The 12,995-nt window shown below is 44.2% G+C and overlaps 1 protein-coding gene across 2 annotated transcripts in view; it reads right to left on the reverse strand.

Moving 5' to 3' along the window:
- The window catches only part of FANCM (FA complementation group M), a 55,461-nt gene that overhangs the window by 18,938 nt on the left and 23,528 nt on the right, over positions 1-12,995 (reverse strand). For both annotated transcript variants that reach the window (XM_061568735.1, XM_061568734.1), the window contains exons 6-8: positions 5,088-5,219; positions 1,240-1,372; positions 19-156 (exon numbers count right to left, since the gene is read on the reverse strand). In XM_061568735.1, the coding sequence (XP_061424719.1) occupies positions 19-156; positions 1,240-1,372; positions 5,088-5,219 (403 nt within the window). The remainder of the gene's footprint in view (positions 1-18; positions 157-1,239; positions 1,373-5,087; positions 5,220-12,995) is intronic.

A 12,995-nucleotide genomic window follows, 5' to 3' on the forward strand; every position in this document is an offset into this window, starting at 1 on the left:
GGGGAGCACGTGTCAGACCTGAGGCCTGGGTGGGCTGCAGGATGCTGCTCGTGTTTAACGGAGTGGAGCCAGCTTGACGAAACACCTCGTCCAGACGCTGGTAGAGCTGCATGAAGTCGGGGTTCCGGCTCAGCTCGTTGCGAGCGCGCGTCTTCTCTGCATGCGATCAGATGTCCCCCCCCCTCCATAACTTAGCTAACGGGCATAGCAATGTTAGTACGCACAATGGATACATTTGGGGGTTAAAAAAAAGTCTTATGCTCACGATATACGTTTGTATATGTTGCGGCATCGAATTGGGTTATGGAAACCATGCAACGGTGGAGTGAACCCAGTGACTCGAGTTTGATTCACAACCACGGCTAACACCAGTGATGAGTGATATCCCTTGTCCTTGCCTTGAACAAATGACACTACAGTACACAAAGAGCCAGCCATGTTAATATTGACAATGATAAGACCATCAATGATTCAGCCAGGAAAGCTTCACTGAATCTCCAGCCACTGTTTCAGTCAGTCTTGCATTGGGATATGTGGCCAATACCATTAATGAGTGTTGCCATTAGAAACTTCCCCGATTAACAATCTGGGGAAAAAATATGAAAATGTTGTCCAAAACTTGGCGACTCAAACCAGAGCAAAAAACACATGCAGATATGCCAATGTTTTTTGCCCTCACTGCTACCTATTGGTTTCCGTTTTAAAGCGTTACATAACCCGTGTTTTCTTCCAAACCAGTTTTAAACTGAAATGGGTTTACCTAGCATGGCATGTGTGATTTGATTACATAATTCACACAGACAGCAGTGCATTGAACCAGTCTGAAGGTCAATGTCAGGATGACACACCCCCGGCTGCTGAATTCTAGCACATTAACTTACAAGTAGGGTATGACCATTCATTTACTGAACTGCAGATGCATGAAACACATTAACGAAGATCCTCTTTATAGCCATTCAGTGGTCACAGACCTAATAACTATCCAGGATAAACCCAGCTTGGCCTCTAAGGTCTGATAGAATCATGCATATACCGGATGATTTGGTTATATGCATAATTTATATACATTTTGCATTCAATGGAAATAACGGACTCTTACACATAATTTGATGCGTGTATCTTGTGAACATGTGTCTACGATAAATTGTTACAAGCCTCAATCCTCCAGCTAAGGCACTTGCATTGAAGAGAGGTGACTGGAGATTTGTAGGAGTGGGGGGGGGAGGGGCGACAGCTGACCTTTGCCCCCGTCCAAAATGCTCTTGAGGAAGAGCAGCAGGGAACGCGAGCCCATATGCAACAGGAGCTCGAAGCCGTGGTAGAGGCTCACGCACAGCGCAAAGTCACCTTCCACCGCACCCATCCTCGACCCCTGTCAAAGACAAAGACAAAGACCCCCCCGTATAGCCTTAACAGACTGTAGGGGCAAGTGCTGTTAGCGAGCACCTATGAAGGCCGGCACGGCACACGAGGGGGTGGGTGGCCAACACCACGCCCGGCCGCCTTTGTCTCCCTAGCAGCGATGTTTACACATCGCACTAGGTACTCATTTTAGGCTGAGTCGACCTAGGGGAGGCCCGGGACCGGTTCAGATAATCGTCACTGGTGTTGGCCGTGAGCGGGAATCGAACTCGGGTCGCCGGGTTCATAGCGCAGTGCGCTAACCGCTACACACACACACATACACAAACAACACCTGAGCGGTGGTGGTAGTGGTGAAATTGCCAAGGCGGGCGTACCAGTATTGGATGAAGGCCTCCGAAAGTCGTCACCACTACACATAGTCTGGCAATGCTACAACCCATCTCACTCCAGTAGCAGCCAAGCTCACTGCTCCATCTGCGTGGTTGGTCGTCCCATTGGGAGTTTTCTCTCCCATGGCTGCCACTCCCATCACTAGGCTTGTCCATTGGCCATCATCTCTCCTAGTGATGCATCTTGCCCAAGCACACTTAACTTTTATTAACAGTCGGTATGATGTCTCTGATTTGTGTTTATTTTCTGATCCATGTCTTCCTCCTTCCGAAAGCATGTGTGAAAATCTAGGAAGTCAGAATATCATTTGGCCAGCTCATAATGCGTCCTCACCCAAAAATCAATTATGAATCGTGATGTTAATTACAAAAACCTATGTGTTAAGTCATATTTTCGGATGCTTACTCTCTCGTATACATATATCTACACACAAACGCTCGCAGATTCTCACTCATGGATATGTAAACACACGTTTTAACATTGGACTCGTTCGTAGAAGCATCACAATTCCTGCAGTGATTTTCCCAGCTATAACGGAAACAATTCACCACACTGCATTAGGAGAGCACTCCAACCTCCTCTTCCACTCAAAACCAATAGTGGGGGGGGGGGGAGAGAGCAATGGCATAAGCAGCGAGCGCACTGCAGCTTATGGTGTGCTGGTTATGGACGAGGGCTGACAACGCAGTGCTTCAGGCGACAAGAAGCCAGCTTCTACGCCATCAGTGGCCTCTTGCGCAGGACGATTTGGTTGTGTTGCGATCGAAACGTCGTAGTTTTTTGTTGTTATTTTTTGGTTATTTTCTTTGAACCTATCTACGTGACTTTACCGAAAGATCCAAGAACATGACATTTCAGGTGTTTTTGTGTAATCGCCAGGGTATTTTTGGGCCACGCTAAATTCGGCACATACTCACAAAGTGAACGAATGTTCCTTTCATGGCATCGATGAAAGGAAGCACTCGACCAATGACTTGGTGCAATCTGTTTGCTAGAATATTATTGTCTTTCAGGCACTTTATATTGTTTCGAATGGAGTGTTCAAATTTTCATGTGAAGAGTGCTTTGCGATCTTTCGATGAAAGGCGCTATATAACAATTAATTATTATTGGTAAAATGACCGTAGCAAGGTCACGAGATTGAGAAATTTGAAGATAATAACAGTTTGCATGCACGTCAGGGTGTCCACAAAGGCGTTATTTATTATGAAACTAAACTACACTATAACCTATTTATATTTTACTAAGAAAGGCAACCTGAGCTATGCAGCTCTTTTTCAGAAGTGGCCTGGCCACAAATGATAGCTAGCTCAATGAAGTGGCTCATCATGTGGAAATTTATAGCAGCCAAATACTCTAAACGCATGTTTCTAAATGTGGAGGGAAGAACTGGAGGACCCAGAGAAAAATCCACAAGACCACAGGGAGAACATGCAAAGTCTAAATATATAGGCGTCAGGGTGAGGTTTGAACTGACGACCTCCTGTATACCAGACGAGGTAGTTAACATCTCGCCACTGTGAAGGAATCACAATCAGAGCGTTTTGAAATCGCTGATTGCAACGCGGGTAAACACGTTTCCTCTTATACACTTGTTTTTTATCCTAAAAGCTGGCACCATCTTCAACAGCACAATAGCAGAAGCATTAGATTCTAGATTTTAAGCTTTTGTGACTGCAAGGATTCATACTCTTAGGTTTTTTCGGTAAAGTCACGTAGGTAAAAATAAATAATAAAATAATAGAAATAATAATAGAAATACAATATTTAAAATAATAAAAAACACATAGAAATAATAAAAATAATAGAAATAATAATAGAAATAAAATATTTTATTTCTATTATTATTTCTATAATTTGTATTCTTTATTTTTATTTTTACCTACGTGACTTTACTGAAAAAAACCTAAGAAGCATTAGAAACAATCGCAGCTGCAATGTTGGTGAACACCAGGGACTCTGTCAAATCTCCCCGTCATGTGTGCTGCCAATGCCACAGCAAACACGTGCAGGTTTAGAGGGATGAGACCTGCACGTGTGCGTTTCAACGACTAACCCAGGAACATATTTAATTTCGCCATGAGCGAACTTGTGCCATCGACTAACGGGAAAATGATTCATTAAACAAAACTCGACAAGCTTTGTTATAAAGACTTGGGGACATCGATATCAACGCTGAACAACACGAGTGCCACTATGTTGAATAGAAGCGGTCTCATCTCTCCTGACTGCATGCCTTTCCCCCACTCACCTCTCTGATTGGCTGAAACGAGGTCAGTATTGTGAGCATGTTGCCAATAGTAACATCCAAGCAATTAATGAAATATCATAGAGCTCCATGAAATGATCGGCCAGGACTAAACACCGAAATCTGACATAACCTAAGCTAGGTAAACGCACAAATCTTTACTGTTTTAACGGGAACATATGTGGACAACTCTGGGGACTGCAACATGCCCTCATGACAGATGTTGCTTTTAGGCATTTTAACAATCACCTCCATTGCGATTCGTTGAGCAATAGTTAATCGGCCGCCGACTTCATTTCCTACGGCCCACTACTTCAGTTCATACAGCCCACGATTTAATGTCATACAGCCCGTGATCACACATGAGCCCTAGCCTGCAAACGAAACGTATCCATCACTGGCAAGCATTTTAGCCGCACAAATCAAGAACTAGAGGGCAACATGTTCTACCCGGCAACAATACTGTGGTTAAATTTCGATTTAAAGCTTTCGTGACTGCAGGGATTCATCTTCTTGGTTCTTTGGTGAAGAACAGGTCTGTCGAGAAGACAGAGTCAGACTCTGTCTTCTCGACAGACCTGTTCATCACCTGAGGACGGCTGCTTGCGTTGTGGCCGAAACGTCGTGAGAATTATTTTATTATGTTTATTTTTATTATTTTATTATTTCCATTCTACGTGACTTTACCGAAAGAACCAAGAAGATGAATACTGTGGTTCTCATTTCAGTGCACTCAGCAGTTGTCTTTCACGTAGATTTGAGCAAACAGCGAAGCAAAACAATCATAGCGTGATCAAAGTTTAATATCAACGAATGCGAGGCCGGCCAAAGCTATTTGCAAGTCAATCTAGAAAAGGTTCCTCATCCTTCATTTAAATTAACCGATAGTTAACAACATATCTGGATAAAAACACAATACAATTCTAACACACACAATAGTTTAAGCATGTACAGCGAACTTTAAGTCCAGCACACACACACAAAAACAAGTTTCCAGATAAATGTTTCTTCACAAATCATTAGAAAACATTGTTTGGAAGTGCTTTCAAGCAAAAGTGGTAGCTGTCCAAGTACGTGGACTCACCGGGAAATGCGCCGGCGGGTTCTTACGGAAGTGGTCGCGCGCTAGCAGCACCTGGTACTTGGATATGGAAGCCATGTCCCCACGTGGCATAGCTCCGATCCGAGATAGCCTGCCCATGAAGACCTCCAGCACCTGCAATAGGAGATGATGCGGATAGGAGCCACATACGACCAGTGTTAGCCAAGTTTGTGCTTTGCGCAACCTCATGTCCTGTCGCTACTACCGTGATGACTGTTCCTTATTGATTTCTCGCAGCCATGTTGAGGACTTGGTCTACCATATGGTTTCATCTCACTCATGCTGTGTTCATCCACTAGACTGCAGGATAAAATGCTTCACTTTTCTACTTCTTCTCACACATTGCTCGATACCACGGGGTGCCGCTTTGGCGAGATGTTAACTCCCTCGTCTGGTATGCAGGAGGGTGTGGGTTCAATGCAAACCCCGATGCCTGTGTATTTGTACTTTGCATGTTCTCCCTGTGGTCACGTGGATTTTTTTTTATCCGGGTCCTCCGGTTTTCCCCTCCACATTTAGGCACATGTGCTTAGTCTGGCTGCTATAAATTTCGTTGGGCTATCATTTATGGCCAGGTTGCTTCTGAAAAAGAGCTATATCGCTCAGTGGGCCTTACCTGGTAAAATAAAAAGTTAATAGTTTTAATTTTGCAAAGGAAAAAATGATGACTGAGCTCAACAAAACAGTGTTGCTCGCCTGGAGGGAGATCATATTTTTTTAAACTGAAAACCTTATTACTTCTTACTTATTTTCATGAAAATTAGGCTTATTTTTTTAGGAGCTGAAGAATTAAAACCGATTCTTCGGCATTATTTACATTTTATGCAAATTACAAGCAAAACATTGAGAAACAGTACAAACAGGACAGATAAAATTAGACCCAATAAATGTTTTTCTTAATTTAAGCATGACCTCATATCGTGAATTGCTCAAGCGGGGTGCAACTCATGACATGCCAGGTATTTCGTGGATTGCAGTCCTGCACACCTGTGGCAGATGTTCTCGACTTGGTAGTGTTTCGCTCTACCACGAAGAGGGAATTAATTTATGGAACACATGCAAGGCAGTGATGTGGACAAACAGTGGCAGCAACAGTATCAGCAGCAATGGGGCACATCATGTGAACACTTTGGATTTGGGTGGGATTGTAATTGTCCGGCTAGAGCTTTCCCTAGGACAGCTTAGCCTGAATGGCCAGTGCTGCAATCGTGTCTGTAAAATAAAATCGCTATGAAGATAAAGGTGCAGCCCTGAAATTGCTTGCTCACATCACTGCTGGCGGAAGGGTCATCACGAGACTGAGCCCTAAAGTTCCCCTTTAGAGGGTATTTTAGCAGACCCTCCCCCACTGCCCAGACGTCTTGGTGGAAGTACCCACTCTTTACCCCAGCACACGTGACCTGCCGACTCAGTGGTGTACCCATTTGTACTGCTGGGTGGACAAAGGTGGGGGAGGCGGGGAGATTTAAGAAACTTTCACTCTTTTTTTCAAATGTCTAGTCAAGAGATTTTAACGGATGACCTACGGATTGCAATTCCAATGTACTAACCATTGCACCATGGCAACACCCCACCATCGAATAAAATAATACAAAATAAGCTGACTAAAAGTGAAGTCATAACACCCGTATGTTGTTTGTATACAGGCCTCAGAAATAACTCATTGTAAGCTTTTTGTGATACGGACCTTCAGAAATAATGAGGACTCCTGTTTGTCCTCATTTTTCTGACAATGAATACAATACATTTGGCAAACATCAATTTCCTCATCCCAGCAGGCGTACATTGACCGCACAAATAATAATAGCGCCTTGGAATAAAAATTGCCTTATGGTTATCGGCGGCGGCACGCACCGCAGAATTGCGAGCGTCATTCCTTCCGCCGCGTATAAAAATACAAATGTAACAGCGACAATTCAATCTTAATTACAATAAAAATAACGAGACACAAAACATAGACCGGCCAGAGACATGAGAGACACGCAAGGTAGGAATGCAAGATGCACGATGTGATAGTGCTTGCCATATATGCTGACATCAATTACTCTGCCCAAGGCCTTGCAGCCTAGAAAGTAGGTCACATACTGGGACAGTTCAGTCTTCTCCCATTGTCGCTATCTAACAGGTCTCTTTATCAGAGCTTCATTCTGTCGCGTAAAGGCCATCAGTGCAGCAAACCCGATTACTTACATTTATGGAGTTTTTTGGGGAGGGGGGGGGGGGGAGTCCGGTAAAGCTAATCAATAGAAGATGAGTATTGTCCAGACACACTTGAAAAATACACTAGTGAATGCATTACTAGGGAATTTATTTAAGGGGGCTCAGATTTAAAAACGGTCACGAAGAGGCAAATGGGCACTGAAAGGAATGCGATTTGAAAACCGAACTTGATCATGAGAGAGAAGCTAAATAACATGTGCTACACGAAGGATGCTTTCAATTAGGGTCTATTACGCATGAGAACACGTGAATCTGAACATGGACAGTGACAATTACAATTCAACAAAAACTTCAAAGTGCATCAAGAAAGGAGGTGGTACATGCTTGCAATTACACCGATAGACAGAAGCAAGTACACAAGAATTTGAGAAGGCAAATGAGAGGTATCATTTCGACTGTTCAGGGAAGTCGGTGGGCTTGGGGCATGCACATCAATATAACGGATTTTGCTTGAATGATGAGAATGGTGATGGAATGGTAGATAAGCACAGAGGTGCAGGAATGAAATAAGCTCGTGCACGGGAACAAGACAGAGCAAGGCTTGCAGGACGGCAACAATGTGGGGAGACCTTCGTCCAGCAGTGGATAGGCCAGGGCTGAAAATTGACATGCTCAGAACCTTTCACGTCTCATGGTGAGGATCAAAAGAGGGCACAAGAAAGAAAAGGGTAATTAATGTTTTTCTTCTTCACATGTTGAGTGATTTGCTTATTCACTAATATGTGTTCGAGTAAATAGGTTGATTAGTCTTCACAAAGAACTCGGTACAAAAACAAGCACTCCTGATTGAATGTGAAAAAAAAATTTACTATGTTTTTCCCCACCATTGGGAGACAGGGTTTTTTTTACGTCTGCCTGCTACTTACTTAAGCACAACAGTTGAGCAAAACTTTAAATGCGTGTCAGAGTCGTTGATTTGTTTGAGCAATTTATCGCGACGGAATAGGCGAGCTCTGAGAGATACAAACACTGCAGCAGTTTCATGACCAACCACAATCAAAGCCACCCCCACCCACCGACAGGCAGCAACAAAGAATGTAAAAATGACCCCAACTCACGGAGCTATTACTGAACCGAAAACATTCAACCCATGCAGATACAAACAAATGCGGTTAACCTCAAATAATACGACAAGCTCCAACAAATGTCATACCAATGCCTGATTTTAGTTTAACTTTTTCTTAATTGATATACAGTAGTTGACATCAACATCAATAACCATGGTGAATTCCTCTGCAAGATGAAGGCCTGCCCAAGCCACGTCACCTCCCACGATCCAGCGTTGCAAAAATCCACCTGGCACCTTCCCACAAAAGCTGCTTTACATCGCTCCATCTCCTGGGTGGTCGCCCTCTCGGACACGTTCCATTCCTTGATTGATAGAGTTAATTTTTTTTACTCAATCAGAGCAGTTTTAAATGCTTAATATCCCTTTTTAAAAATGTGTCAATTTTTAGACTTCCAGCTTTTCAACTTTCTTTTCATGAGATTGCAGAGAACCTTGGGAAACCTTGTTACAAAATGCACAACATAAACTTGATATTATTTTATATACACGTCATATATAGTTGAAATTAAGTATGTATGTATGTAATACGTGACATATTATGTACAAAAACACAATATTCTTAAACTCAGAAAACTCATGTCATGACCTTCATTTTATATATTAAGTGAATCGGTGAATCGTTCCACCTCTATTATACTGTACACATATGCACACACAAAGCCATTCAGCTGAAATGTCCAAAGATCATGTTTACTTTACTGCATGCAATTCTATTTAATCCCTTGTACATTGCATAAATTTAACAGCGGTATCTGCGTAAATTTTACCAAACACAGACCTTCGTCAATCCACTGCCGGGCGAAGGTCTTCCAACGCCGTGTGAGTCACGGGAGTTATTTGACCGATCCTGGTCAGTGTGGGTTGGTGAAAGTGGGATAGGCCAAGGGATCCGTTCAGACATCAGTCATTAATGATGTTAGCCGTGACCAGGAGCCAAGCTCAAGTCATTTGGTTCGGAACGTGATACAATGTCTCCTCACTTCATCATCATCACTCCCTCTTATACTGCACTAAAATGTCAAGGGCAGGACAATGTGTTTTACGGAATGGGTGTAATCCATTGAAGGCACCCAATCTCAAACTTTTTTTCCCATTGTCCTTAACGCTGTCATCATTCAAGTAAAATGATTCACAGAATAGCATGCACACTGAAAAATGGGGATAAAAATGAAAGAATAATCTCTCAAAAGAATAATCTCTACAAATAAAATAATACCATCAGATCCGTGTAGCACAACCATTAGTTAAAGACCCTGTGGAAATCCCTCCTACCTCTCCAGTCTCATCTCACTCTACTAGCCTCCACGCACTCTCCTACCTCTCCTTTCTCAACTCACTGTTCCCCTGCACACTCTCCCCCACCTCCTGTGACATAACTTTGGTGGTTCCGATATCTTTATGTGGTCAATAACAATGCATTATGTGATAACCATTTGAAATGAGTGCGTTATCAAATAATTCACTCTTATTCGTCATACTAATTCATCGGCACGACTAAAGTCTTGCTACCTTAAGCGGGACCATGGACTACTGGTCACCCATTAGAAAGTGCCCAGCCATAAGTAATTACATCATGCAATTGTATTGCTTTAATATCAATTTAAATTAGCGCCGCGGTGATTAGCGCATCGTACTATAGACCCGGCAACATGAGTGAGACTCCTGGCAACGGCTAACATGAATGGAAAGTGATATCTGAACCGGTCCTAGGCATTAGCTTCACCAACCAGCACTGACGATGCGCGTGGTGCAGTATTGTCAAAAAATTCCCATAAATGGTATGGTATACGTAGGCCTGCATCAGAGGTCGCAAACGGGTTTTGATTCCTTACCCGTACCCTTACCCGTACCCGGCCGCACCAGGGTCGCAAACGGGTAGCCGTACCTGGCCGTACCCGTACCCTAGCCATACCCGGCCGGGTACGGGTAGGGTACGGGTATCGGGTACCTGATTGCGACCTCTGGGACGAAGCCATGTTGCAGGCGCGGGTGGGTTGATTCTAGGAACTTGAATTGTGAGAAGAGACAAGACGTTGGGAAATGAGTGACAAACGGTTACTCACCAGTGACTCACGGCCTACCCGTACCCGGCCGCACCAGGGTCGCAAACGGGTACCCGTACCCGGCCGGGTCCGGGTAGCTGGGTATCGGGTAGGGTACGGGTATCGGGTACCCGGTTGCGACCTCTGGCCTGCATCCAACAGCGGATTGCAAAATGTTTGTGAATCGATATGAATCAAGAATTATGAGCCAAGCCTAAAGTGAGTGCCGTTTTGTTTCTGGCCACTCAGTATTTTGGGCTTGTGCTCAGTAACCGTGATTTAAAAAAGAAAATCCATCCCATCTTTTTTCTCCAGTTCTTATAACCTTGCTCAATACAACAAACACATGTATTACACCAGCAGCAGTGTTGCGTGTGGTTTGTTACTGGCCGTTCGGCATTTTTCACCTTTGGGACTGTGTTCAGCAACCTCGACAACAACAACAAAACGTGAGCTGGGGATCTCGGCATAATGCAGGCATAGCGGCATGAAATGGCCACGCCGATCGTGACGACAGAGCTGGTGCGAGATAACGTGTGCCGTGCACCAGAAGCATGGCGTTCAGCCATGGAGCGGAGTTCACTCACGCGGAAACGCTAACAGTTGGCGCTCATTGGCGTAAACATCCTGGGTTTGAGCTGTGCACACACCAAGAGTCATGTTCAACACATGCGTATATTTGAATGACAAGACAAAGTTAAATACCCCCGTATAGCCTTAACAAACTTTTGTGGCAAGTGCTGTTCGCAAGCACCTATGAAGGATGGCATAGCACAAGGGGGTGGGTGGCCAACGACCATGCCCCACTGCTGCCTTTGTCACCTCCGATTAACATGGTTGGCTACATATGGTGTGAAAAAAGCTCAACAGACATACTAGTGCCAAGGGGAGGCCCACGGCCAATTCAGATAATCGTCACTGGTGTTGGTCGTGAACAGGAATTAAACTCGGGTCGCCAGGTTCGTAGCGCAGCGCTCTTAACCGCTACGCTACCGTTCCCCACAATGACAATACATACATACACACACGTATATATACACATACAACGCAGACACGTTAACACAGTGCACTAACTGTTGCACTACCGCAAACGCATGGCAACGCATGAATGGCTTTAACCCAAAATCCAAAATACAGGCAAATCCTCAAGTGATCGTCCTCAGGTGAGGACGATTGCTTGTGTGGCGATCGAAAGGTTGTGATGTATTGTTTTTTCTACCTACGTAACTTGACCGAAAGAACCAAAGAGTATGGATTCCTGCAGTCACGAATACTTCAAATCAAGATTAAATCCTCAAGTGTTAAAATGTTATTTTGTGTGCAGAAGATTACCCACAAGAGCTGGAGGCTGTCTGTATCATGTTGCTGAACTGCATTTGCGTGCTCGCAGGCGTATATGAAGAACGCGCCACATCCGTGCTACTAACAATGCGCTTTGTCGTTTCACTGCCAAAAATAACATGTACTTTTCAAACACTATGGAACAAACAACTCTGGTCATTTTAATATTCTGTTTTGTACATTTAAAGCAACATCATCATCATCAGCCATGCTCAATCCACTGCTTCCTCACGCTGCCGTCATTTCCCAGGTTGCTGTGATGTAACAATCCACCGAGCACCTGCACAGGAGCTGATTTAGTCTCTCCACCACGTCGGCGGATATCATCTCAGACGTTTTTCGCTCCCTCGGCTGACACCCTTGTTATTCTTGACCGTCGGCCATCGTCCAAACTGGTGACGTGTCCTACCCAAGCCCACTCGCTTTTCTTCGCAGTTTTAAATAAGTCATTCAACCACGCTCTCCTCATATTTTGTCCCATTTTTCCCCACGAATGACCCATGGTTCTATTCCACGCCAAAGCCGGTATTACACATTGATTAAAAACGATGGGGACATTGGTATCCAGATCACACACGCAAATAATAAATAATTGATTCTTACGTGCGCAATTCGATGCATATATCATTAGAATATGAAACAAATTTACGAGCGAAATCATTACATCCCTGTTAAACATCCAACACACGCACACACGAACATAATACGCTCATTTCACTACACCGTTTCGGTCTAATGGCCTACGCTCGTCTGACAGTCATTACTTTGTCCTTAAAAGTGTGTGCATGCGTGAGTGGACGTTGCTTGTTGCGTCTGCCTTTGTGTGTGCGTGCGTGCGTCTTTATATGCGCATGAGTGTGCTCGAGTGTCCAAGAGAGAGCACATGTGTACGTGCTTCCGCACGCGCAATTTTCTTCTGCCATATTTGGCGCTCATCACTCGTTAGCAGGACTCGCGATATCTCGATTGCAAGTTCACTTCCCCAGTTAAAAGCGTTCGACCTAGCCTATCACCCCTTCTGAGGTCGCTAAAACGAGTACCACTGTGATCATGCAGAGTGTTCGCCACTGGCTCAGGGCCGCTGGTGAAGATGGGTCAAATGTCAATGTTCGTTAGAGCAGAGCGACACTGACTGTTGGCAGAAGGGCTTCCACTAGAGAGGAGCTTGAGAGAGGATAGGTTTGGCCTACTCTTCCACGCGACATGTCAATCGACTAA

Source organism: Lethenteron reissneri, chromosome 41 (assembly GCF_015708825.2).
Source record: "Lethenteron reissneri isolate LAM-NWPU_2019-01 chromosome 41, ASM1570882v1, whole genome shotgun sequence".
Taxonomy (NCBI): domain Eukaryota; kingdom Metazoa; phylum Chordata; class Hyperoartia; order Petromyzontiformes; family Petromyzontidae; genus Lethenteron; species Lethenteron reissneri.